The sequence below is a fragment of the Haemaphysalis longicornis genome, unplaced genomic scaffold (assembly GCF_048455015.1).
Source record: "Haemaphysalis longicornis isolate Haplotype H1 unplaced genomic scaffold, Haemaphysalis longicornis Haplotype H1 scaffold_5, whole genome shotgun sequence".
In the NCBI taxonomy this organism is placed as follows: domain Eukaryota; kingdom Metazoa; phylum Arthropoda; class Arachnida; order Ixodida; family Ixodidae; genus Haemaphysalis; species Haemaphysalis longicornis.
In genome coordinates this window covers 179,803,006-179,826,217 of record NW_027526385.1, presented here as the reverse complement: position 1 = coordinate 179,826,217, position 23,212 = coordinate 179,803,006, and the positions used below count along the sequence as shown (strand labels likewise).

At 47.2% G+C, this 23,212-nt stretch overlaps 2 protein-coding genes across 3 annotated transcripts in view; one reads left to right on the top strand and one right to left on the bottom strand.

Annotated features, from left to right (window-relative positions):
- The window catches only part of LOC144138848 (small G protein signaling modulator 3 homolog), a 74,836-nt gene extending 65,851 nt beyond the window's left edge, over nucleotides 1-8,985 (bottom strand). For both annotated transcript variants that reach the window (XR_013315984.1, XM_077671342.1), the window contains exons 1-3: nucleotides 8,642-8,985; nucleotides 7,423-7,610; nucleotides 2,783-2,849 (exon numbers count right to left, since the gene is read on the bottom strand). Coding sequence is in view for 1 of the 2 variants with exons in the window: in XM_077671342.1 (XP_077527468.1) it covers nucleotides 2,783-2,849; nucleotides 7,423-7,610; nucleotides 8,642-8,708 (322 nt within the window). In the remaining variant the exon portion in view is untranslated. The remainder of the gene's footprint in view (nucleotides 1-2,782; nucleotides 2,850-7,422; nucleotides 7,611-8,641) is intronic.
- A 249-nt stretch (nucleotides 8,986-9,234) lies between these two features.
- LOC144139533 (intraflagellar transport protein 46 homolog) overlaps nucleotides 9,235-23,212 on the top strand; it is a 61,604-nt gene continuing 47,626 nt past the window's right edge. Inside the window, exon 1 of the mRNA XM_077671845.1 lies at nucleotides 9,235-9,357. Within this exon, the coding sequence (XP_077527971.1) occupies nucleotides 9,325-9,357 (33 nt within the window). The 5' untranslated portion in view covers nucleotides 9,235-9,324. The remainder of the gene's footprint in view (nucleotides 9,358-23,212) is intronic.

Genomic DNA, 23,212 nt, shown 5'->3' with positions numbered 1-23,212 from the left:
GACAGGAATTTTCCAACATTTACAACTAAAAACGTAAATTAAACTAAACGTTACGCTAGAATCGTCCTGGAGGGTAATTGTCACATACTTAGTTTGAGGATAGTTTCAAGTAAAGAAGAGTTAGAGTTGTTTTCTGTAACCATACTGCCTCTGTAGATGGCCACACTTCACTGTGCAACACGTAATGTGGAAAAGCCAGTTAACAAAGAACAAGCTCACGCCGGTTTCCTTTAAGTCGGCTCCACCCCTAGAGAAAAACGCATTGCCGGGAAGGAACAGTTTCAGAGGAAATTTAAGCAGTGTTATATCAATACAGTATACTCTCGATAAATGGAACTTCAAGGGACCAGAAAAAATTAGTTCCGTTTACTGAGAGAGATGTGCAAAGGTGCAAATTTATGTGTGTACATACTTTTTAATGGAGCATTTAATGGAACTCTAAGCACTAGAAGGTGAGTGTAGCTGATACTTTTTCAGAAAGCAAGAAAACTACAAGAGGCTTGAACACAGCATTCACAAAGCTGATTTGGCAACAATGAGTCGCTGTGCGCTGCAAAATGCATCAATTATTTTCGATTGAGTCCTTGCAACTGCGTCTTCACGGAGGCTAGAGGCCTCAACTTCACGAGTGCCTATGAGCCACCGAGTTTGCAAGACACCAATGCGGTAATGAAGTACGAATAGCACCACGATGGCACGAACGAGGCGGCAGGAGCTGAGCCCTGTAACCTCGGCGTCTTGAATCGAGACCAAACAACTGCGATGTTGCATTCGTTGCGTTAACACGGCTAACTAATTACGAGATGAGGCTCACGAGGCCAACGAGGCTAAAAAAACACGGAGGAAGAAAAAAAAAACAGCCGGAGTTGTAAGAAGATGATTCTCATGCCAATGGGTATCAGAAGTTCCAATTCTGGTTCCATTTACACAGTGACGCAGAAATTGTAGTTCCGATTACCGGGAGTTTTTTTACGTTATCTGAATACTAAACCAACCAACTTACAGGCTACTGTTCCGTTTAAGCGGCAATTCCATTTAAGCAATTTACGTTAATCGAGATTCTACTACATAGGTCATTTTTATTATTTTTACGATTTCTTCCCTTACGCTGAACATGTATGTGGCCACAGTTTTATGAGCCCAGGGATTTAAGTGGGCACCGCAAGGTGACGCTATGCTAGCGTGCGATTCTTGTTTACGTCGCTCCATAGTCGGAGTGCATCCGCTGGAACCTAGCCATAGACAGCTGCTCTGTAAAAGAGTCATGCGAGTGGGTGGGGAGGGGGGTAGGCACCTTGGCTGTAGTCCACACAGGATGCCGAATGGGGTAAGGTCGGCCCTGTGTCCCACCGTAAACATGTTTTTAAAGCTTTAAGAAGTCGCCTAGTGACGCAGTCGCAACAGAATGACTGAGCGTTTGTGCAAGTCTTGGCTTCCTTCCGTATGTGCTATAAAAATGCACAATCACCACTTTTTAGCACTTTCAAGGGATAAACTTGTGTAGAGAATGTTCTTTGTGCTTGAACCCTGCATGAGTGGAAGAGTAGCCCCGATAGAGTGAAATGACTTCAGCATATGTGAATACGGCCCTTTCTCTAGACCTCATGGCAACAACTTCCAAGGCGTGTGAACTACAAGCTGGCAAGTAAAAAAATGACTGACAATTACCATACTTCCTAATGCAAAATTTGTGTGCAGTGCAAATTGCAGTCTTCTCAGTCAGGGTGCATAGCTGCTGCATCTCAGGAAGGGATGGCGTGATCAGCAAACACACGGCAATGTTCACTACTCCGCCGCTATCTCGCACCGCGTTGCCACCACCGTGCATGCTGTTAAAAATCATGTTTGAACCTCCCGCGCAAATGTCACATGGTTTGGATGAGCCACATGACATTAAAATGAGCTTAACCTATGCCGAGCACTTTTGACATTATGTGGCCGTGCTAAGAAGCCTTGCTTCCCCTCCTGTCTTTTTCTTACTCCGTGCTTTCGTCACACTTTCAGCCTCCTGTCTTCCGTGTTTCCTCCGTCCGCTCGATTACGAGGCCAGCGACGCCGTCAAACCACAGTAGGGGACGCTTATTAAGCGTTGCGCCATAAAAACACGGGGCCCACTTGCAGCGCTAATGAATGAAGCACGATTATTGAGCTATGGGCCAAGTACAGTCAGGGACAGCCTAAGCTGAAACAGAACAACAGCAGATGACAGATACTGTGAGTACGGTCCAGCTGCAAGAACGGAAAGCTGTGACCAGATAAAATGCGTGTTCACGAGTCCCCTTTGCTGCTGCCGTGAGGGTCGGCCCATGCCGTATGCCGCACAATGGATCTTTCTGCTAGCACACACGTTTCGTCTGATTTCCAAAAGCTTATCTGGAAATGACTTTTCGGCATGTGTGACATTGTGGTTGCTGCTCGAAAAAAAAAAAAAGGGTCAGCAAATTCCATCTACTACTGCTTAGCTAGCAAATGTGCTTTAGCTGTCATGATGCCCCATTTACATTCACTCTTGCAAATTATGCCACATAAAAAGATCAGCTTGGTGCGACAAAAGGTTTCTAGACATCGAAAACGCATGTGTGAAAGTTTCTCAGTAGTATTGCAGACAAAACTGCCCGACTCGTACAGCAGCAGTGAAGGGCACCCTCAAACGCGTTTTATCTCGTCACAGCTTTCCATTTTTTTTTTTTTTTTGGCTGGACCATGCCACCAGTATACAGGCACACAATACTAACACTGTGTAGTGTAGGGTGCAGGAATGTTAACAGACAGAACACCTTACCTTCATCTTCGATTCTGAATCCGAACTCGTCAAAGCGGCAGTCGTGATGGCAGCCCGCGTCCTCTGGCTGCAAAGAAGAGGAAAATGTCGGTCACAACTTTACCAGAGCCAATGTGTAATTTTCCACCGAGGTGCTTGCACAAAGAATGCAACGACATTTCCTCGCAAGAACACAGGCTGCCCTTTGTAAATGCAACCCCTATTTAGCCGTCCTTCCCGCATACATGACAGGAGTGTTTCCCCATCTCCAAAGCTCTTGCTGTAAAATGCAGCTTCAGTGTGCCTTCCGAAAGCCCGCTGCCATGAACAAGGTAAACTACACCCACCATTAATCAAGTTTGTTCAAAAGTGAAAATCGGCATTACGTGGGCAGCTACAAAATGGTCTATGCTAGATTTGTGGGGAGACTAAAAGCGTCTCGGTCAATACTTTCAACACATTTAAAATTCACATTAGTGGGAAAACAAAAAAATCCCGGGCCATCTCCACTAACGTTAAACCTGGCAGGGGCGAAACATGCAGTGTGCGCCGGTGTTTCCCCCAGCTAAATCACTGCTAATGGACAACGAGAGACAGAAGACCATTCTGTTTCAACTATACACATATGTACATTTAGTATATACACTCAGCAATTGTGTAGCTAATCCCATTCAATCATCATCATCACCATCATCATCATCACCAGCCTATCTACGCCCACTGCAGGGCAGAGGCCTCTCCCATTAATCTCCAATTATCCCGGTCCTGCGCTAACTGCGACCAATTTGTCCCCGCAAACTTCTTGATCTCATCTGCCCACGTAACTTTCTGCCGCCCCCTGCTACGCTTGTCTTCCCTAGGGATCCACCCTGTTACCCTTATTGACTAACGGTTATCTCGCCTTCGCATTACATGCCCTGCCCACACCCCTTTTTTCTTCTTAATCTCTACCAATATGTCCTTAACGCGCACTTGTTCCCTGACCCACTCCACTTTCTTCTTGTCCCTTAATGTCACACCTATCGTTCCGTTCCATTGCTCACTGAGTCGTCCTCAATTTAAGTTGAACCCTCTTAGTGAGCCTCCAAGTTTCTGCCACATAGGTGAGCACCGGTAAGATGCAGCTGTCATACACTTTCTTCTTCAGGGACAATGCCAGTCAATATGCATAATGTATTTCTTTGGTTCCTCTCTCTGGTCCGAATGATGCCGAGCACTCGGCATTTTAGGCATTGGCCCCTTGGCATTTTTGCCCACGGAGATGAAACCGTTGGGGGTAGAGGTTTACAGCTTTGCTTCAAAAGTCTCCTGTCTTGGAAGCACGAAGTGTTCTAGTGTGAGGTGTTCAAAAGCGAGTGTCCCAGTGTGTTCTTTAGGTATGCGCTTTTGCCCATGGAGATGAAACGTTCTAGCGCGAGGCGTTTAGCCTCTGTGGGCTGAAACGCACACTGAAAATTGGAAAACAAGTGTCCCGGTGTTTCAGCACCGTGATTACACGAGACATTGACAGGAGACACCAACGACACGAGATGCCGACAGCCCGAGCCCCTAAGTTGCTTCGACCCTAAAACACTAAAACTTGCACTTTTTACGATACACAGTTGACTTTCCATGCAGCAGTGCAGTGTTTGCAGCAAGATAATCAGGAAAAAATATTAGTGAAAGATTTCACAGCATTAAGACCATTCTAATTATACCACGGTATTCCACACAAATATGAATTCATTTTACAACTTTGTTTTAAGGGGCCATGCAGACAAAATACCAGTTCGTTTTATTCAAAAGATTTTGTGTTTTATGGTGCCCATAGTGCTTGTCTGGATGCAAACGATGTTTTATTCACTGAGAAATTAATCAATTAAAGTTAAAATTTTGATTTTCCCACTAAATAGTTTCATGGTCTGCAACGACATCACAGGAAATGACCGGTCTGCAGCCGATTCCGAAGCCTTGTTTACTGTTAGTGAAACCTTACCGAGGGAACCCGTTTTCTGCCTTTGGTTTGTTTTTCACCTGTTTAAATCTGGCTTGTTTTTGTTCAGGGAGAAAATAATCGTTTCGCGAAACATAGTGCTCACTCGACAAATATGGTCACGTAAGACACAGTCGCTTACACCAGTTGGCCAGTGTGTTCTTAAACAAACCCAAAGCACCACAGTGCTGTGCAGCTAAACCAAGCATAGTGCACGCAGTATCAACAGCAGTACGCATCGGTACTTCCAAGTACACGTGTACTTTCGTAAGTTCCACTGTTTGGCCCACCATTCTTACTGATATAAAACGCAAATAGCTCGTTTGGGAAGCTTATAAGCCCTGCCTAAGTTGCATTTTCTTTTGCCACCCTCCGCCAATCGCAGAGCTTGCAGGTACGACATCGTAGGTTGTGTTGCGGGAAATGAGCTAGTGGGTCATGTGGCCATTCCCTTTCTTCCTATTTATATAGCTTATTTGAGCGAAGCTTACGTTAAAAAGGGTGTTAGTATGATTCCAACCAGGCAATCTTTTGAATGAACCAAACTTGTGTTTTCTCTTCATGCTCCCTTTAAACTGTGAGTGGCACAAGTACAGCAGAACCCCACTGATTTGCTCATTTAGAATGCAGTGCCCCAGCCCTTACTGTAACATTGCTAGGCAAGTTAGGATGGTACGTCTTCCCAGGCCATACCTCCCTATTTCCCAGTCCCCTTGAAAACATATCAATGTGGTTCTCCTGCAGTGCACTGTGCAGCCACATATCATGGCAGGAGCCATATAGAGCTTCCAAAGCCTTTGGTAGGACAAGTGTGGTATTCAGAAATACAATATCAAATTAAAATAACAGAGGAACACATTCAGGACAGTGGAGATCTAAGCTAATTTTCTGATTCTGGTGTCAAAATAAGCATAAAAACTACATCACGAAGAAGCGGCAGCCCACAGCACTGGCTTATAATCGAGCCTTGCATCCAGCTCTCCTAAGGGTCACCAACAAAAAGCAAAATCCTGTCCAAACTGACGTCCTACACCACAACATGACAAATCTTTTTTTTTTTTTGAGAACACGCAGAACAAAGACATGCTGACCCGACCTTCCTTTCGCTTCAATAGTGCACACAAGGAAACATCTCAGGCACAATGAACCGTGGCACTTCACAAGGCCCAACTTTTCAAGAATGGTTTTCTCACCATTTTCAACACACAGGATCGTCACCAAGTCGATTTTTCAATAAGGGACTCGGATGACTCACCTGCTAGTGCAACTGGTTATTTATATAAGGTTTTGCCTAACTATCACTACAGTGTAGCCTGTGTCACTGAAATAGGAATTGACTAAGACCTTCAGATCTTTCAGCATGCAAGCTGAAAAACTGTGTTTGCTCTTTCTTAGTTACTCCGGGGAAAAAAAAAAAGAAAAGAAAAACTGATCTCCTAAGCAAGCTGCTACATAACCAATGCCATTTCATTTGAAAACTTGCCTGTACACAAATGATGGTTGCCATATTCGGAAAAGGAGAGTCAGCTCTTATCTGGTCACTTGGTAAGTAGCCCTTCAGCTAAGCTATGAAAGGTGAGCACAGGATTTCTTGACATTAACAGCTACTCTAATGGAGTGCGGCATAAACTTGTGGGTTCACGGCCCCGTGAATTTGTCTATAAACACCACTATTCGTATGTCTGTTTTCTTCTATCGCAGCATAAAACTTATTATTCCGTGAGCAAGGTAGTACGGCTGCGTTACTGAAACAGTGAAAAACACGTGGGACAAGAAGCAGACAAGACAAGCCAAGCCGTTAAGTAATTTGGCATGAACAGAACACAGTGAAAACTACTGCACTATTCTGAAGTTTACAGCTCGTCACTTCCGTCCCCAATGTCTGCTTCAGGAGCCTGCTTTTCAAGTACAGCCATCAGATGAAACACAACTCACTGCAATGCATAATTGTTTTGCACAAGTTTGTTGGGTCCTATGCGAGGCCACATTGAAAAAACAGAATTTCCCAGGCTGTTTTTTGTCTAATGTGTTTCTTGTTTCCTTTTTCGCTGTTCGTTTCCACAATTTTTCAAAGTTTGAAAATCACAGCTTCAGTTTTTGAAGGGGCCAGGAAGACAAAATACAACTATGTCTCAAAGAACAAAGACATGCCACCAAGCTATCCCCTTCCTATAATCCCTAACCCCCTTTGGGCTACAATCCTCCTCGTCAATAAAGACAATCAATCAATTTGAAAGAATAGGCTTTTGAGAACTCACTCAACTCCATGCCAGCCCTGAAAGATGTTTTCTTTTTTAACCAAAAATGGTAAGGGCTAATTAAAGCTACTAAATTTCGTGCCACGCGATGTAAAAAGTTAGGCAAAAAATGGAAAACTAAAAGTACAGTCATCAGTGTATTAACTGCACGTTACCATTGAAGTGCTGTGATCAAACCCAACTAGAGGCCCCACTAAAATCGTTGCTGCTTCTTGGCGCTGGCTTTGGTCAGTCGCTGCCAACCGTACAAGTGGGATCCCGCGACGTCATATAGCATTAAGTCGGTGCTGCACGTTGTCGCACCTCTTCCTGCGTCCAGTACTTTAATGTCACTTATTTCCCTCGGAGTAAAGCACCACCCAACGCAACTGAAAAACAATCCGCGACTGGACAGCCACCTTTCCACAACAACAGCTCCACCCAGACCTCACCTGGGCGAGAGACGCGAGCAAGTCCTGAGGCCACATGGACGGCGTCAGCGCAGAGAAGGGTCCGCCGGGCGCGGGGCTGTAACCCTGGGACGAACCCCCGCCGAACAGGTTGGCACGGACGCTGACAGACTCCCCGCTACCGTCTCCACCGCAGCAGATGTCTTCCTCATCCTCAGAGAGCGTCTCCACTGGACAGCAAGGCATATAATAAGGTTCAGGCAAGATGGCTGTCAGGTTGTTCATTCACAACAGCTGCAATAGCCCTCAACGCCGCACAAAGAGATTGTATCCTTTCACTCCTACAACGAGCTGGGGGGAACAAAAGAGGTCTATAAAAACCCGGCTAGAAGAAAAAAACATATGACCAAGCTCAAAGCGTTCTTCACACATAAGAAGCCAGAATGATTGTCTTCCGTTCGTTCAATCTCCGTGAAAACGTTTCCAACGATCAACTCTGTTCGCACGTATGCGCTAAAGCGTTCAGTGCAAAGATCTTTTAGAATCCTCACTTATGCAGAAGACGGTGGTGTAGGCATATCGGGGGCCACCCACCGGCTTGTACGTCCTCACCCAGCGTTTTTAGCACATATACTGACGCATTAGAGCTCCAAAGCATTTACAACGTGATGGAGGTAACTAAAGCTCAACCTTCTGTTTTTTTTAGGACTTGAATGACGTCGGTATTTGCGATTGTACATTCTTACAGCATCACTTGAACTACTGCTACTAGCGCCTGGATGTAATATTTCTTTGGCTAAGCAACACCGCGACAGCAAAAAAACAGCTCGTCACCGAATATCTCATTCAAAACGCGCGCACATTAGCTCGATCGTGTGCCCCGAAACGGTGAACGCACGCACTCGTAGGAATTTCTGTCGTGAAATACTCGGATACGACACATCATTATGAACACTGGAATCAGTTTGATACTACGAGCGGCGGTTTGCTTTGTAAACTTGGGACTTGTACACGGCGCTTGTAATTCAAACTTGTTCTCACCGGTGACCTCCCAGCAGTTCCCTGTCGATTACACGACTGAGAAATAGCGTTACGTCGACATTAAGACTGCTGAATGAATAAAGATCGCAAATTCTGCCCACAGACTTGAATGCCAGTGAACACCGGCCGAACATCGGGACGATTAAGCCGAAGGTTACCGCAGGGTTTGGTACGATCAACAAGCAAAAACGGCGCTTGAAGTTTCGTCAGACTGCCTTACCTTCTGTGTTCTTCCGGCTGTAGCCTTCAGTAGAGTTTCCCCCGAAAACAGATCTCGCGAAATCCATGTTTCTCAGCACTGTTGGAGTGGAGCAGCCGACGACAACTTAATACTCATCAATCATTCTTCGTGCCGTACGTTTTGTAAGCGCAGTCCTGGCAGCGTGCACATTTCTTTTTAGACCCTAAGCTTACAAAAGCTTATTTTCTAAGCTTCAATAGCGACAAGCACCCACACTTTTACGACACAAACGACACATATGTCAGACAGGGCCCGCAGCTGAGATACCGCAGCAGCGCTAACGGTGCGAACCACAACATACGGCAGAGCGCGGACAACGCCGCCCACGCTTTCGTTAGTGGCGTCAAATAGGCGTCAATGGCCACGTGATCCCCCAAGCGCCGTTTCATCCCCATCTTGTTCACGTCGCACGGTTGTGGTTTCATTTTTCATATTATTTATTAAAGTCTGATCACAACAGATAATAATTAACTGTCCAAGCATTTTAACTCTAATTCTTGTGTGGCTTTGTGTAGTGCAGATCTTATGCTAAACTGCTTTCGTTAACTGGCTAAACGGTTTCCTAGGCTACGGTGATGTTTACAGCCCGCGCACGCTCGTGTTTCGAGAATTTTGCTGCCGTTTTTCGATCGTCGTAAAACGATATCCGATCGGTATCTGCTATGCCAAAAGAAGACGGGCAGCCGCCGACAAAGGTATGGTTACTCCAACTGGTTTTGAATTTTCGGCAGCATACATTTGTGCACCCGCTCTCGTGAATGTGGTTTCGCTTTCAATTCAACAGGAAGAACGTTTTCGTGTAAGGCACTCTTCCAGTCGTTTAATCGAATTTTTCATATTGAAAGTAATATTCTTAATGACTCTATTCGCTTGTTGTATTTTGGGTTCCAGTAATGCCGTCCTAAAGTTTTGTAATTCGAACGAGGCAGCGCGTTTAATTGTTTCCAGATATGCGCTCACATGATGCAATTCACACTGTGGTGTTCGCATAAGATGGGGTGCAAACGCGGATCTCAGAACTGAGCAAAAACATTTCTGTTCAGGTTTTATGTATGTCGCTTCCCCTGGCCTGAGATGCGCCCGAAAATTTTTCCAAAATTTTTTTTTCGAATTTCGAAGGTAATTAATCCTTTTGTATTACTCCCACCTGTATGCACAGGAAAACGCGAATAATTATTCCACAGGACTTAGGATCATATTAACACACACCTCAGTGAACCCATTTAATCCCATTTAATTCCTGTACTCTAATGTACACATTGAAAAAAAATTAAAAAATTCGAGTACAAAACTTGCACCAACAAAGCTAACCCCCTTGTTTTGTCCCATCCCCATGGAACGGCGAACCCGGAAAATTTAAGATTTTCCGACGAAAAACCAATTGCCAAGGTTGTCTTTGTATTTTCACCCATCTTTAGAAGATGCTGAGGCGATCGAGCCTCGGATAACTCGAAACCTGGCTTGATGAAGCACTTTTGTTTGGAGTTGCAGTTTAAACTCAAAATATAACTGCGAGTATAATGTGTAACTACCGGTACCGCTTTTAAGGCTCCTGTCGAGCCTTTATATTTCCTCACTGGCCGCCATAATTATCCGCGACAGCACTGTGTCATTACCCGCCCTGCTTGAAGGGCAGAAATCTTCATCCGACGCGCACGTACTCCTCCTCCACGACGTCAGGGCAGACATCCGCGGGAGCAAGCTAGCTGCATCAACATATATTCGCCTGTTATTAGGCCCCTCACTGGAGGAAGCTTCTTGGGCAATACGTGCATCGGATGGTTATTCATTTCAAAATTTCGTTCACATGCATACATTGCGCCGTTGAGGTGGTTAACGGCAAAAAAAAAAAAAAACGCCTAATTGACGCTCAGGCGCACGGAAGACCTTGCACACGCTATAGCTCCACATCACTCTAATTGCTGCGCAACAAAGAACAAGCTATAAGCAGTCAATTAATAATAAGCAGTCTTATAATAATATAAGCCGTCGGAAAAGGACAACAGCAAATGACATTTTTTTTGGCCGTGAAGTTTTGGACAGTGTATATACACTCATAACATTTACACTACATGACACACATACATATGTTCGTGGAAGCGGAGGGGAAAAACTATAACAGCAAACAAATGCACATCCGGAAAGGAAAATTTGAAGCGTAGACTACATATTTAGGATTGCTAAAATGACAAGTACATTTTCACACAATTGTTAACCGTTGTATGTGAAATAAGGATAGCAATTTTTTTATTAAAGTAATTAGAGCAGAACGTGTGTTTAAAAGCACGTAGGCAAATGTCCGTGTTCCGTAGTTAAACCTAATAATTGGCGTTGATTCGAAATATGTAGCTTGAGTGAATAAAGCTTATTTTTGAATGTGCTTTGCCCTTCCGCTAGCTCACGCGGCTTGGCGCGTTTTAATGGATCCATGAAGACAAAATGCAAGTTAAGTTCGTTCGAAAGACTCCCTCGTTATAATAGCACTGACAGCATATTTAATGCAATCCTTATCACAATAAGCTTTATAATTATGGAAAAAAAGAATGGACATGCGACTTTCTCGCACTAGCACCTACGGGCAGCCGTGCGACTGAGGCCGGCAAAACCAAACGCAAGTTAGGCAGCGCTTATGCAGAATGAGCTATTTGCGCTTACATTTCATGCACATTCTTTTAATAGCAGTAAGAATGGTGACGTAAACAACAGAAGTTACGGGCGCACACGTAGCACCAGTGCGTACTGCACGCATTATGCTTGTTATAACGGCACAGCAGTCTAGCGCTTTGGTGTTGTCTCATACGACACTGGAGAATTGGAATAAGCGACGTTGTCTTACGTAACCATGTCTGCCGAGTGTACCCATGGCAATGTTTTATGAAACGATTACTGTCAACCGTTAGAAAAATAAGCCAGGTGCAAATCTGGTCAAAAAAATTCCCGCGCCTTCCTGCGAGGGGAACACGAGTAAGTGCGGAGCATTGGGGGTCGTTAACGCCGCTTAAAGTCGCGTTAGGGTGGGTAGTTGGGTCGTAGTTGCGTTGGTGTTGGTTTGGGGTAGAGAGAGGAGAGTAAAGTCGCGTTAGGGTGGAGCGAGCGTCAACCAAGGAAGGAAGGAGCAACGCAGTGACTGAAGCACGAGCGACCGCTAGCCGCTTTATATTTGCAGCGCGCGCAGTAGAGGGAGAGCAGTACGGGGGGGAGAGCGCGCATGCGCAAGCAGCGCGCGCCCTTCCACGCCCCACCGCGCTGCTATCACGCACCTGTAACGCCGAGACCGCGACGGAGCGAACGGGCTGACTACGACGCATGCGCGCGCCAGCTGCTGTTGAGAGAGAGGAGGGAAGGAGGACAGGCGCACCTGCTGCGGACGCGGAGCTGTGGACGCCGTCCGACGCAGGAAGAGGCGAGGCTAAGAAATGCTCTGCATTTAAAACAACGCGAGTGCGGACAGCGGGCCTTGGCAGTATAGTGGCCCCGTCTAGAAGACGGACGGTAAAACGAAACAACGAAAGGCGTTTTGCTGTCCGCTGCGGGCCTAGTCAACATACTTGACATTCGTCTCAAATAACTGCCCTGGATACGTCATCGGTGACACCACGAAACACGACTTAGCGGTACAACTGAAATCTTGGCTTAAATTGTGTGATTTCTCAGTAAATAAAGCATCGTTTGCCGCTGGACAAGCGCGGGACCAGCGCACTATAAACCACAATCTTTGGAATAAAACCAACTTGTATTTTGTCTTCATGGTCCCTTAAGGATGAGAGGCTGGGGGAACATCTACCAACGACAACGTGTGCAGCGATAAGCTGGTATCCACTGAAAATTTTAGCGGGCAATTTCTTAGGCTGGCAACACTGAAAACCGCCATGACTGTGCCCGCTGTGCCTGCGCACTGCGCCCGCATCTCGCAGAAAAAAAGACACCGGCGTGTGTCGTCTGCCCCGTTTCAACCCGATCCGCGGCCGTGGCATCAGCAGATAAATTATTCATCGCCCTCACATTATGTGATGGCGCTCTCCTTCCCCTCGAGAATTTAGCATCTTCGGAGATTGAATCCGCGGCTACGAACCAAAGCAACTCGGTGCGCCTGAGGCCGACGCCGCAGTCGTCCGCGACCATGCACGCTGACACAAAAACCCTCTAATGCGTGGTTGAGTGCAGAAACCGAATATGTAATGATTTTGAAGAAACGTTTCCCGCGTAAGCCGATTTAGATACAATGGTAGCGTAGATACGATGCGAGGCCGTCTACCGAGACATGCAGTTATCGCACTCATCAGTTAACACTAGCGCTTGCGAATCGCAAGCGCCTTTTGAACGTATCACCTGGGTTTGGCTTCCGCACGGCAAAAATTTTCGGCAACAATATTTCTGTTGTCTTTGAACAGGTGCGCGATATTGAAGAGGTGATCGGCTTTCACTAGCGTATGCGAGCGCGACTTCGTCCATCACACACACGACGCAATTGCACGCGTACGCGTAGGCTCCGGAGTTCTTGCCGCTCTACCTACAGCCGAGCGACAGTTTCAACAGTGTCTGGCGATAGGTAGATCGTGGTGCTGCGCGAAACACTGGCGTTGAGGTTTTACTTTTCGTTCTTAAAACATAAAACTGCTCTTGCTGTTGTCACGTGATGTGCTTTAGCGGGCGCCAGCGCGGACAAATATACCGTCATCTCGTGGAACCCGGCGTAGCCAGTGACGCGTGATTTCCCGGCGTCGCCTTAGCAACACAGACACTTGGCTGCACGCGCTCATGGTTGCTGGCACGTGTGCCACGCCAGTGAATACAACCTATACCGCTTGCACCTAAGCTTGACGCTAGGCACTATGGCCAGGGAACCGCCGCTGCGGCTGAGTGGCTATGGCGTTGTGCTACTGAACCCAAGGAAGCGGTTTCGATCTCGGCCACGGTGGCCGCTTTTCTGATGGAGGTGAAAAGCGAAAACACCCGCGTGTCGAGATTTGGGCGCAGGTTAAAGATTCTCCAGGTGGTCGAAATTAATCCGGAGCTCTCAACTATGGCGCGCCTCATAGCCCGTGTGTAGCTTCGGAGCGTTAAACCCCACAATCGATCAAACTATGGCCAAGGAGTCATGACACTATGCCTGGTGCACATGGTCACAACGACTGCATCTGTACCTATATAAAGACGAGCATAGTTAGACGTTTAGTTTAAAAGATCTGCGTATAATGTAAATAGTAAAGCGAAGTACAGAAAAGCCGGCGTTGTACCACTGGCATAACTTGGACCAGTGATGAAGATTTCATTTATTGAAATTTTATAGCAACAAAGTAATTAACAATCATCCAGGGTGGCGTGACCAATCTCACCTTAGTTCTACATTTCAGTTAATAACAAAATAATTAAGCTGTAAGAAATAAGGTAGTTATGAATAATTAAGAAAGCTTTTGACACGTGAAATGCATCCAATTTTTTCAGTTACGAAGTTGTTGAGGTTCGAAAGAAACGGTGGCTGCAGTACTTGACGCTTAGCATTCGTAGGTATGCAGAAACTACCGACCCTCATTTTCTCTTTTTTGTCAAGCCTTGCTGGCAATGCAAAAAGGAGGCTTCGCTGCATGACTTGTACGTTTATTTTTCTCCCCGAAGCACACGATTTAGCAATGGGCCTTTGCACAAAACGCCACCTATTCGAAAAAAACGAGACACGCAAAAGGGATCATATAGATGGCGCTCAGCTGCAAGAACAAATTGCTTTAAATTAATGGCCCGGATCAACATACATCATGTTGTTCCCCCATCACTTTCGCATTACCGAGAGGTGTCCCCGGCACAACCATTCCCTACAAGACGGACTGGTTTACGATCACCTCGTGACACTTCGTTCCGTACTCTGCCCCCCTAACTCATCTCCTGACCTCCACCGTCAATGAAAACCCCGATTTCTTGCATGCTCTTTGTGTTTTTTTTTCAATTGAGAGCGCCCTGGCAAGGGTAGTGTGAGATGGGGTCTACATTCTGCTTCCAAAGGTACCACGCATAATCTCCCATGTGCCCTAATCATAACTGACTGATCGCCACTTTTTCTTCACTTCTTTCCTGGCCACGTACCCCACCCCCAGACCCCATCTCAATAAAGGTTATTCAATTTCTTTATTTAGATGGGGTTTGGGGGTCGCCTTCCGAACGAACTGGACATTTTCACGGACGCAAGCGTAGGTTCATTTTCCGGCTCCGAGCCCTAGCGAGCGCGTGCACGCGCGGCCTGTGAGCCAATAAGCGTTGAGCATTCTTGTTGGTACATGGCTTGGGCCTTGCTTGGACATGCCCCGAGGCCCCGGGTCTCGCAGGGTACACCGCCATACTTGGCAGAGAACTTTCCAGCCTCGATGCGGAGCTGTACGCTATTAAACACGCAGTGTCCGCTATCGCCTTCGACTGTGACCCACCTCTACCGCCCTCCATACGCATACTAACAGATTCTTACGAGGCCCTCACAGCTTTGCGATCGTATGATTCCACCCACCCTGTCGTCCACGAAATTCTGTTTCAAATTCAACTCCTCCAACGGAACAATACCAACATCCGCGTCGACTGGGTACCTGACTACGACCCATTTTCTTCAGGCAACCAGACGGCTCATGTGGCCGCTCAGGAGAGTTCCCCCTCTTATCCTCCACTGGTGCCTGGGGTAAGGCCGTCGCGGTCCCCCTCTCCCTCCCCAGCGATGCGTATTCACCAGCACAAGAAGAACCGACGCACACGTCTAAAATCCCTAACTCCAGTTGGCTACCTTAGCCGCCTACTTGCTATTCCCCGCTCAGGCGAAAGTTTTATTAACAAATATATTGCAAATTCAGCGTACACACCCGAAACACTTCGCAAGTGGTATAGCCCTCAGCTGCCCCCTCGATGTCCTTACTGCCGTACCACCACTCAATCAGACCTCACACACGTAGTATGGTGGTGCCCAGCTTTCGCCAGGCACCGCACATTCAAATCTCCCCAACCTCATCCCGATCCACAACAAACTCATGCACAACTATTATATGAAATAGCAGTTTATTCCACTAAAAGCGGTCTAGGACGGGTTGTTTGAGCGGGTCCTCCACCGAACGAACTGGCGAACGTGCGCAAACCCTATTGCGATCACCATGAACTGGCCCATGAATTGCAGGTTCCAATTATTGGCCCAGTTATTGAGTTACTGAGAACGACCAGCATTTGTTTATTTTCTCTTGCCCTCCCTCCCCATTCCTTTCGCCCATCATGACCAGTGGTCAACCTTTTCTATTAAAGGTTCTCTCTCTCTCTATTCAATTGAATTCGCGGATTTGCGCTGGCTGCGTGCGAAGGCGCATGCGTAGGCATGTTCATTTTCCGGCTCCGAGCCCTAGCGAGCGCGTGCACGCGCGGCCTGTGAGCCAATAAGCGTTGAGCATTCTTGTTGGTATTGTGCGGTGGCGTAGAGGTAGAGCATCCGCCTCGCGTGCAGAAGGACCATGGTTCGAATCCCGGTCCCGGACAATGCCCCCAAAAAATCCGTGGGTTGATGGAATTGCAGAATGAGGCTTGGGGTGCGGCCTGACCCCGGCGACCATTGCCGGTAAGCACTCCCTCACCAGAGCAGGATTGGCCACCCTGGCGTAGTAATGGCCACAACCTCCCATGAATACGCCAATTAAAATTAGCACAGGACCGGAATAATTGGAGATTAATAGGAGAGGCCTCTGCCCTGCAGTGGGCGTAGATAGGCTGGTGGTGATGATGATGATGATGATTATTGATTCATCGTGGGGTTTAACACGCCAGAGCTACGCCTGTTCCACCAGGCGCGCCGTAGTAAAGGGCTCCGCCATTGTGAGCACGCAGCTGGTCTGAGCATCACCACAAAATGCTGGACGAGTAGATTAACACTCGCTTGCCCCTTTTGTTCTGTGGAACGAGCCTCACTTTACCCACATACCCACATCATTTGGTCATACCGGCATCACGTAGAAGAAATCATCCCATCCTTCATAACATATCATCCTTACCAGAGTGGGAGGCTGCCATCTCTAGCCCATGCTGAAGACACCGAGCTCCCAAAACATCGGTAACCCTGCTGTCTAGATGACCGGGTGAGCAACTCAGTGGCGCAATCACCGGAACTTTTCTAAAAAAATAAAGTAACTACTACTACGTAATTAACGCTCTTAAGAAAGGTTGTGGCACTTACTAACGAACACTAACCAGTTACTTGCCACATTACCCGCCAGCTACTTAGTGTTTCATTAACTGGCCATGCATAACATAGTAAAATGGCACCATCTCCAATCTGTCACTTTGTGAATGATGGCGAGGGTGCGGAGTACGGGGACTCGAAATGACATCCAAGTTGCGCCCCGACCGTCATTCGATTTGAGCCGTGAGTTGCGCCTTGATTATTCCCTAAATTAAACTGCAACTCATGGCTCAAATCGAATTTCCCTCGATTTTCGCTCGATGGTGGTGTGTGCGCACGGATGGCCGCGGACGGACATTGGGAGGTCCTAAGGTACTCCGCACCATTACAGGCGAGGGAGTAAACTCCGCCCAACTGGCATTGACCTCAACGGAGATTGACTGAACGGCAGTTGAAACTGCCCGTGTAACAGGGGTATAAGCCGTTTGACTCTCGGGTACTAACTCACGGTCGCAGCCCATTGGGTAAGGCGACTGACGCTAACTCGGCCTGGTCTACCAGACACAGGCTGAATCCTGCTGGTGCCTGTGTGATTTTTTGCGATTGTAAATGCTATGCGCACGGACGCGGACGGACAATGTGCGGTCCTAAGGTACTCGGCACCTAAAAAGCTACACGTGAAAATGTGGATCGGCTGAGTGCGCAGCATGACATAGACACATTCAACATGCCCATGTGGAACCTAGACAACAAATAAATTGAGCAAGAAAACCAACGGGATGCACGAGGAGAGCGAGTGTAACCTAGCTGCCATAGAAATACATATGCTCTTCTTGCTTTTATAGCCAGCAGCAGAAAGTCCTCTGATAGAGTCACTGGGCTTGTCGCAAAATGCAAACACTTTCGCGACAATTTTAGGATAATGCATTTTAATCTGAGCACATACAGGTCAGCATATAGATTTTGCGAAAACGTTTTAAATCGAGATTTGGAGTGGGCAAAACGCTCTCGTGCCTATGTTCCCATGTAGTAACAAAATTCATAGAACTTTGTTGCTACATAGGAACATCCATAGAATGTTACTACATAGAAAAATTCGTAGAATTTTGTTACTATCTGTGAATGTTAGTGTCAAACAAGCAGCAGTTACTAAGTGCACGGTCTAGACTATAGTAACGATAGCATTTAGGGTCCATACTTAGTGGCAGGTACTACGGGCCATTTAGCGGTCAGTAAATTTCTTAAAGAGTTAGTAAATACAACCCGGCCGTTACTACCTTTTAACACGAAAGTGTTTTATTCCAGGATACACGAAGATTTCACTGAAGTCATATCCGTCACGGAAGTGACGCCAGTACAACGAAGCAAGCGGCCTGTAAAGGGTACACCCCTGCGCACAGGGTCTTCTTGCGGGGAAGCAACCCTTAATACTAAAGAGTACGTTATACTTAGGGTTGTTCGTTTTCGGGGTTTTTTTAACCAAGATTTCACTGACGTCATATCCGTCACTGAAATGACGCCAGTACATCTTTGTCGAAGCGACCCGCCAGCAGGGCGTCGCTCGCCAAGCACACCCACAAGACAGCCGCCGACCCGCAAATTATGCTCAGCTGCAGATTTCGCCGCACATTTCACTTTCGTGTTTTACTGATTCCTATGACAGAGGAATCAACCACAGTTTTTTTACTAGCATTTTTGTTAAGAGTGAAGGGTAGCGGCTGTCTTTGTACGTCTCTCCATTTTTCACGTCTAGTAACGCTTTTTATTTTAATACATGAATATAAACCAAGTGGCCCAACTTACTATCCTAGTTCAGCAAAAAACCATGCATGGTAATGTGAAATAAAGTTTAGTTGAAACGCGACAAAACCTTCAGTTGTATTTCCGTCATCACTCGTTTCCTTTTGTTTTTGCAGCGAAGTTACAATTGCCGTGTCGAATTTTCTTGCCGCTTCATTTTCTTGTTCATTGTAGATTATAACGCGTTACAATACGCCATAACGCTCTGTAATCGCAGCTTTTCAAGAATTGCAGCTCTTTTAGGAGACGAACAAACAAATGAGAAAAGAAAGGAAGAAGGAAAGAAAGGAAGCATACAAGAAGTGACAGTAACAATTCAGTATGTTGGGTTGTACGATGTAGAAACTACACCGACCGACACAAAACTTTATTAAATCCCTTAAAAACGCTGAATTTCTGCCCTTCCAATTCACCCCCGAATACGTTTCCGAACGAGTAACGGTGTGGAGCAAAGCAAGTACGTAGCGGGAAAAACAAGTAGCACATGAAAGGAACGCGCACGCACGCTATGGTGCTGTGGCAGGTCTTGCATAGACCAACCTGCGAAGTGTGCCTTATGCCGTGCAACTGACAAATGGGCCTAAAATATTCAAACAGTCCGGCCGTTACTACGTTAGCTACACTGACATTTCGACCAACATCAGCTATGGAGGGGAATTGTATTTCGACCATGTGCACATTACCTTGCTAGCTGAAGGCGTACAAATTACCAGGAAAACATGGTGGTTATGGAAACCTTTGGCGAGAAATATCTTTGGAAAAAAATGTGGAATTTGAGTCAGATACATCGAGGCCGGATGGATGAGACGCGCAGAAGTGGCGGGCAATAAATTAATCTGGTATACTTCGGCGTTTTTTCTCGCTTCCGCCTCGGTCACAAAAACAGCCGCTGCGGCCGGAAGCCCTTCTTGTGACTACTACTCTAATGGCACGCCGCTTTAGCTTAGCCACCGAGCCACGGCAGCGCGCATTGTACTTTTCTATTTCGGTTGAAATCGAAATAAAAAAAATGCCAATAAACATCCGTAAGTCATGTCGTTGTCCGATATACTTATTTGATGCTGTAGCTCCATACATTTCAGCCGCTGTAAAATGATCGGATGCCTGTCGGGGAGGAGGAGGATGAGAAAAATGAGCTGACGGTTACTCACTACCTAATGTGAAATTTGTGCGCATCGCGAACTGCAGTCATCTCGTTCAAGGCGCATATCTGGTGCGTCTCAGGAAGTAATCGTTTTATAACCGAAAGCACTGCGGCACACGCTACTGTGCTGTTAGGTCGCAGCGTGTCGCCGCCGCCGGCAAGCATGTTGCAAATCGCGTTTGAACCTCCCGCGCAAATGTCACGTGGTTCGGACGAGCCACGCATGGAGTAGTAGCCTCTGCCGAAAGTGTGAGAGGGAGATGATGATGATGATGATGAATAAACTTCTATTGAATCCAAATCCGACTCTGTGTGTGGAGGCAGACCAGTGGGGGGAAGGGGGGGGGGAGACTCCTTAGTCCAGGAGTCCCTGGCTGTGGCTGGCCGTCCGGGCCCGTCTCACCAGGTTAAGCTTGGAGCCGGGTTCAGAGCTGGACAGCTGCGCCGCCCACTGTGAAGGGGAGGGGTGGGTATTGGATGGGAGGTCGGGTGTGTGGGAGCATTCCCATACGACGATGTGGTAAAGGGTACCTCTTTCAGATCAAAACTTGCAGTGTGGCGAGTGAGAGGTGGGGAAGACCAAATGCCGAAGTGTATTGTGAGGGAAGGTTCGGGTTTGAAGTTGGCGGAGAGTGATTTCGTCAGCCTTTGTTAGAGAGGGGTGACGTGGAGGGAAGCTGCGGCAAGACAGCTTGTAGTGTGGGAGAATGTCGTTGTAGGTTAGTAGGAGGTGGGCATCCAGGGTGGGAGGAGGGGAGTCGGGGGCAATGGCCTGGTGTGTCACTTCTCGGGGCCGCGTCATGCGCCGCTTCATTGCCGGTCAACCCGACTGCTCGCGGAGGTAAGCGGAGTGTTCGATGATGTGTAGGGCAGTGCGAGGAAGTAGACCTTTTTGAAGACGTCGACAGCCTTCCTTCGAGTCCGTGATTACTGTCACGTAGTTGCGACAAGTGGAGGTAAGGGGGAGCGCAATGAATATCTCTTCAGCTTCCGTTTGTGTTGAGGCCCTCGTGGAGGCAGTGGCAATAGGCGTTTTTGGCTGTCGACAGTGGCGACGACCGCTTGTGTGTTAATCCAGAGCTATTTTTTTGCATGGAGGGTTGCATGGGGAATTTAGAGATCCACGTACCTGAGCTGACATGTCACATCAATACGCGCCGCTTGGTTATATACGCCCGTTCTCTAGCTTCAAGGTGCTACCTAAATTTATTAAGCATGACAAAGCGATTTTAGCCATAAATGACATCTGTCGACGACGATTCTTCTATAAAGTAACCAAAGGCGAGTCCACTGCTTGGCACACTTTGCGGTGCACGCGAGCATGAAGTTTCTTACAATACTTACTAAGAAACTCTATGCACGCGAGCACCCAGGTAAGCTTGTTTGTGAAAAGGCCATTTTCAGCGGCCACTGGATAGATCCCTCACGGTTCCCGCCGCAGTGGCTCAGTGGCTAAGGCGTTGTGCTACTGAGCACGAGGACGCGAGTTCGATTCCCGGCCGCGGCGGCCGCTTTTCTGGTGGAGGCGAAAAGCAAAAACGCCCGTGTGCACGAGGTTTGGGCGCACGTTAAAGATTCCCCGGTGGCCAAAATTAATCCGGAGCCCTCCACTACGGCGCGCCTCATCGCCTGCGTTGCGTCAGTGCGTTGAACCCTACAATCAATCAGATTCCTCACGGTGTCTTTGGGCTGGTCCCTTTCCGTGAGACCACAGCCGAGGGACCCATTAGATCTCGTTACAGAGAGACTAGCCTCTGTAACAGAGGGCCAGCCTTTTGTAACGAAGTTTGTATAAGCTTGCTGCTTCATCATATCATCGCTACCACCGTCGCCTTCCCTTTTTTTTGCCGCGTTCATCTGGTGTGTGTAAAAACCTAGGACGTCTTTTCTTAGCTAGCATATCATTCACAGCATTGTTCTCTCCCTCTCGTTGTGTAACCGCCATCTTGGTAAACAAGAGTATACAGAGAGAGAGAGAGAGAGAGAGAGAGAGAGAGAGAGAGAGAGAGAGAGAGAGAGAGAGAGAGAGGGGGGTCTTAAACGTGAACTGGAGAGGTCAGCCGTATATACTAGTGGCAGGGCTTACGGCGCCAGATGGGGATGATTACAATGATGTGTGAGGCAGCCAAACTTCAATCTCAATTTACGGACATAAATTTAGAGGATGGAGTTGAAGCTGTGAATGGCCCAGCGCACGAAAATTAATGGTTGATGTTACGCACAAGCCGGCTTTATTTTGAAGTGCGCACAACCGCGCAGCGGACTGTGCACATTTATCGCCCGTTTTGCGTTGTTGACAGGTCAACAAGCATTCAAATAAACTCGCCCAGATTTCACACTAAAATTTCTTACACTGAGGGTGTAAAATCTTGTCCCATGGCGCACACCTTTAAAAGGTGTTTTGGCTAAAAAAGAGTGTAAGGACGAAAAAAAAGCTGTTCGTGTGAACGCCCTAAAAAGGGTAAGGTTGCTTAGTACCCTAAAATAAGGGTGTTGGGCAGCGCAGCTACGCGTGTGAACGTGGATCTGCAGAGCCCGCAGCATTCAATACAGACACATTCAACACGCACAAGTCACACTTCAACCACAAATGAATTGACGCAACCAACGGGATGCATGGGTACAGCGAGTGCATACTTACTTAGAAATACATGTGCTCTTGTTGCTTTTATATCCAGCGGAAGAAAGCCATCCGATAGAGTCGGTGGGCTTGCTGCAAAAACCAGATATTTTAGAGCTAATTTCGGAAATGTGCATTTAAATGTGACAATTTATGAATCACCATGCGGATTTGCAAATACTTGTTAGTCGTGAGGTAGTTATTATGTTCAATAAGCCATAAAAATGTATTAAATAACAAACAAATATTCCCCGCCATCTCAATACCCTTCAAGATTGGTGTTCATTATTTCAACACCCTTTTTCCCACAAGGGTGTAAAGCTACAAATTGGGGTGTTGGAAACTAAGAAAAAGGATTAAAAAAAAAATTCCCCCGCATTTCCCCGAGGGGGAGAATGTGAAAGTGCGAATGCACGGTTGTCGGCCCGCTTGCGGCGCTTGCGCTCGGCCCCCGCAGCCCACCGCCTCGCCGCCTTCTCTTCCATCGGGTTTGTAGTATCACGTGTACACCACGCAGTTATCAAGCCGCTATAACGCCGCTGAGTCGCCAACGCACGCCGCTGACGACGTAGTTTGAATGCGTTAAAGATATAAGGCGCGTCTAACACTGATATCACCGTCGCGTCCGTGGCTTGGTGGACTCTACTTCCGGTCACAGCGGTGAACGGACGTGTGATGTCGGGCTCTGATAGAGCGGCTTCAGCGGGCCAGATGGCCCGCGGTAACAGGATTGAAGATAATGAAGATTACGCTGTCGTACTGCCAACTCTGCCAACCGGTTCAGTCGTTAATAATACTGTCTTTTTTCACTGCGATGTCAAGGGGCGGCCATACCGCGTCGAAGACTTACGAGAC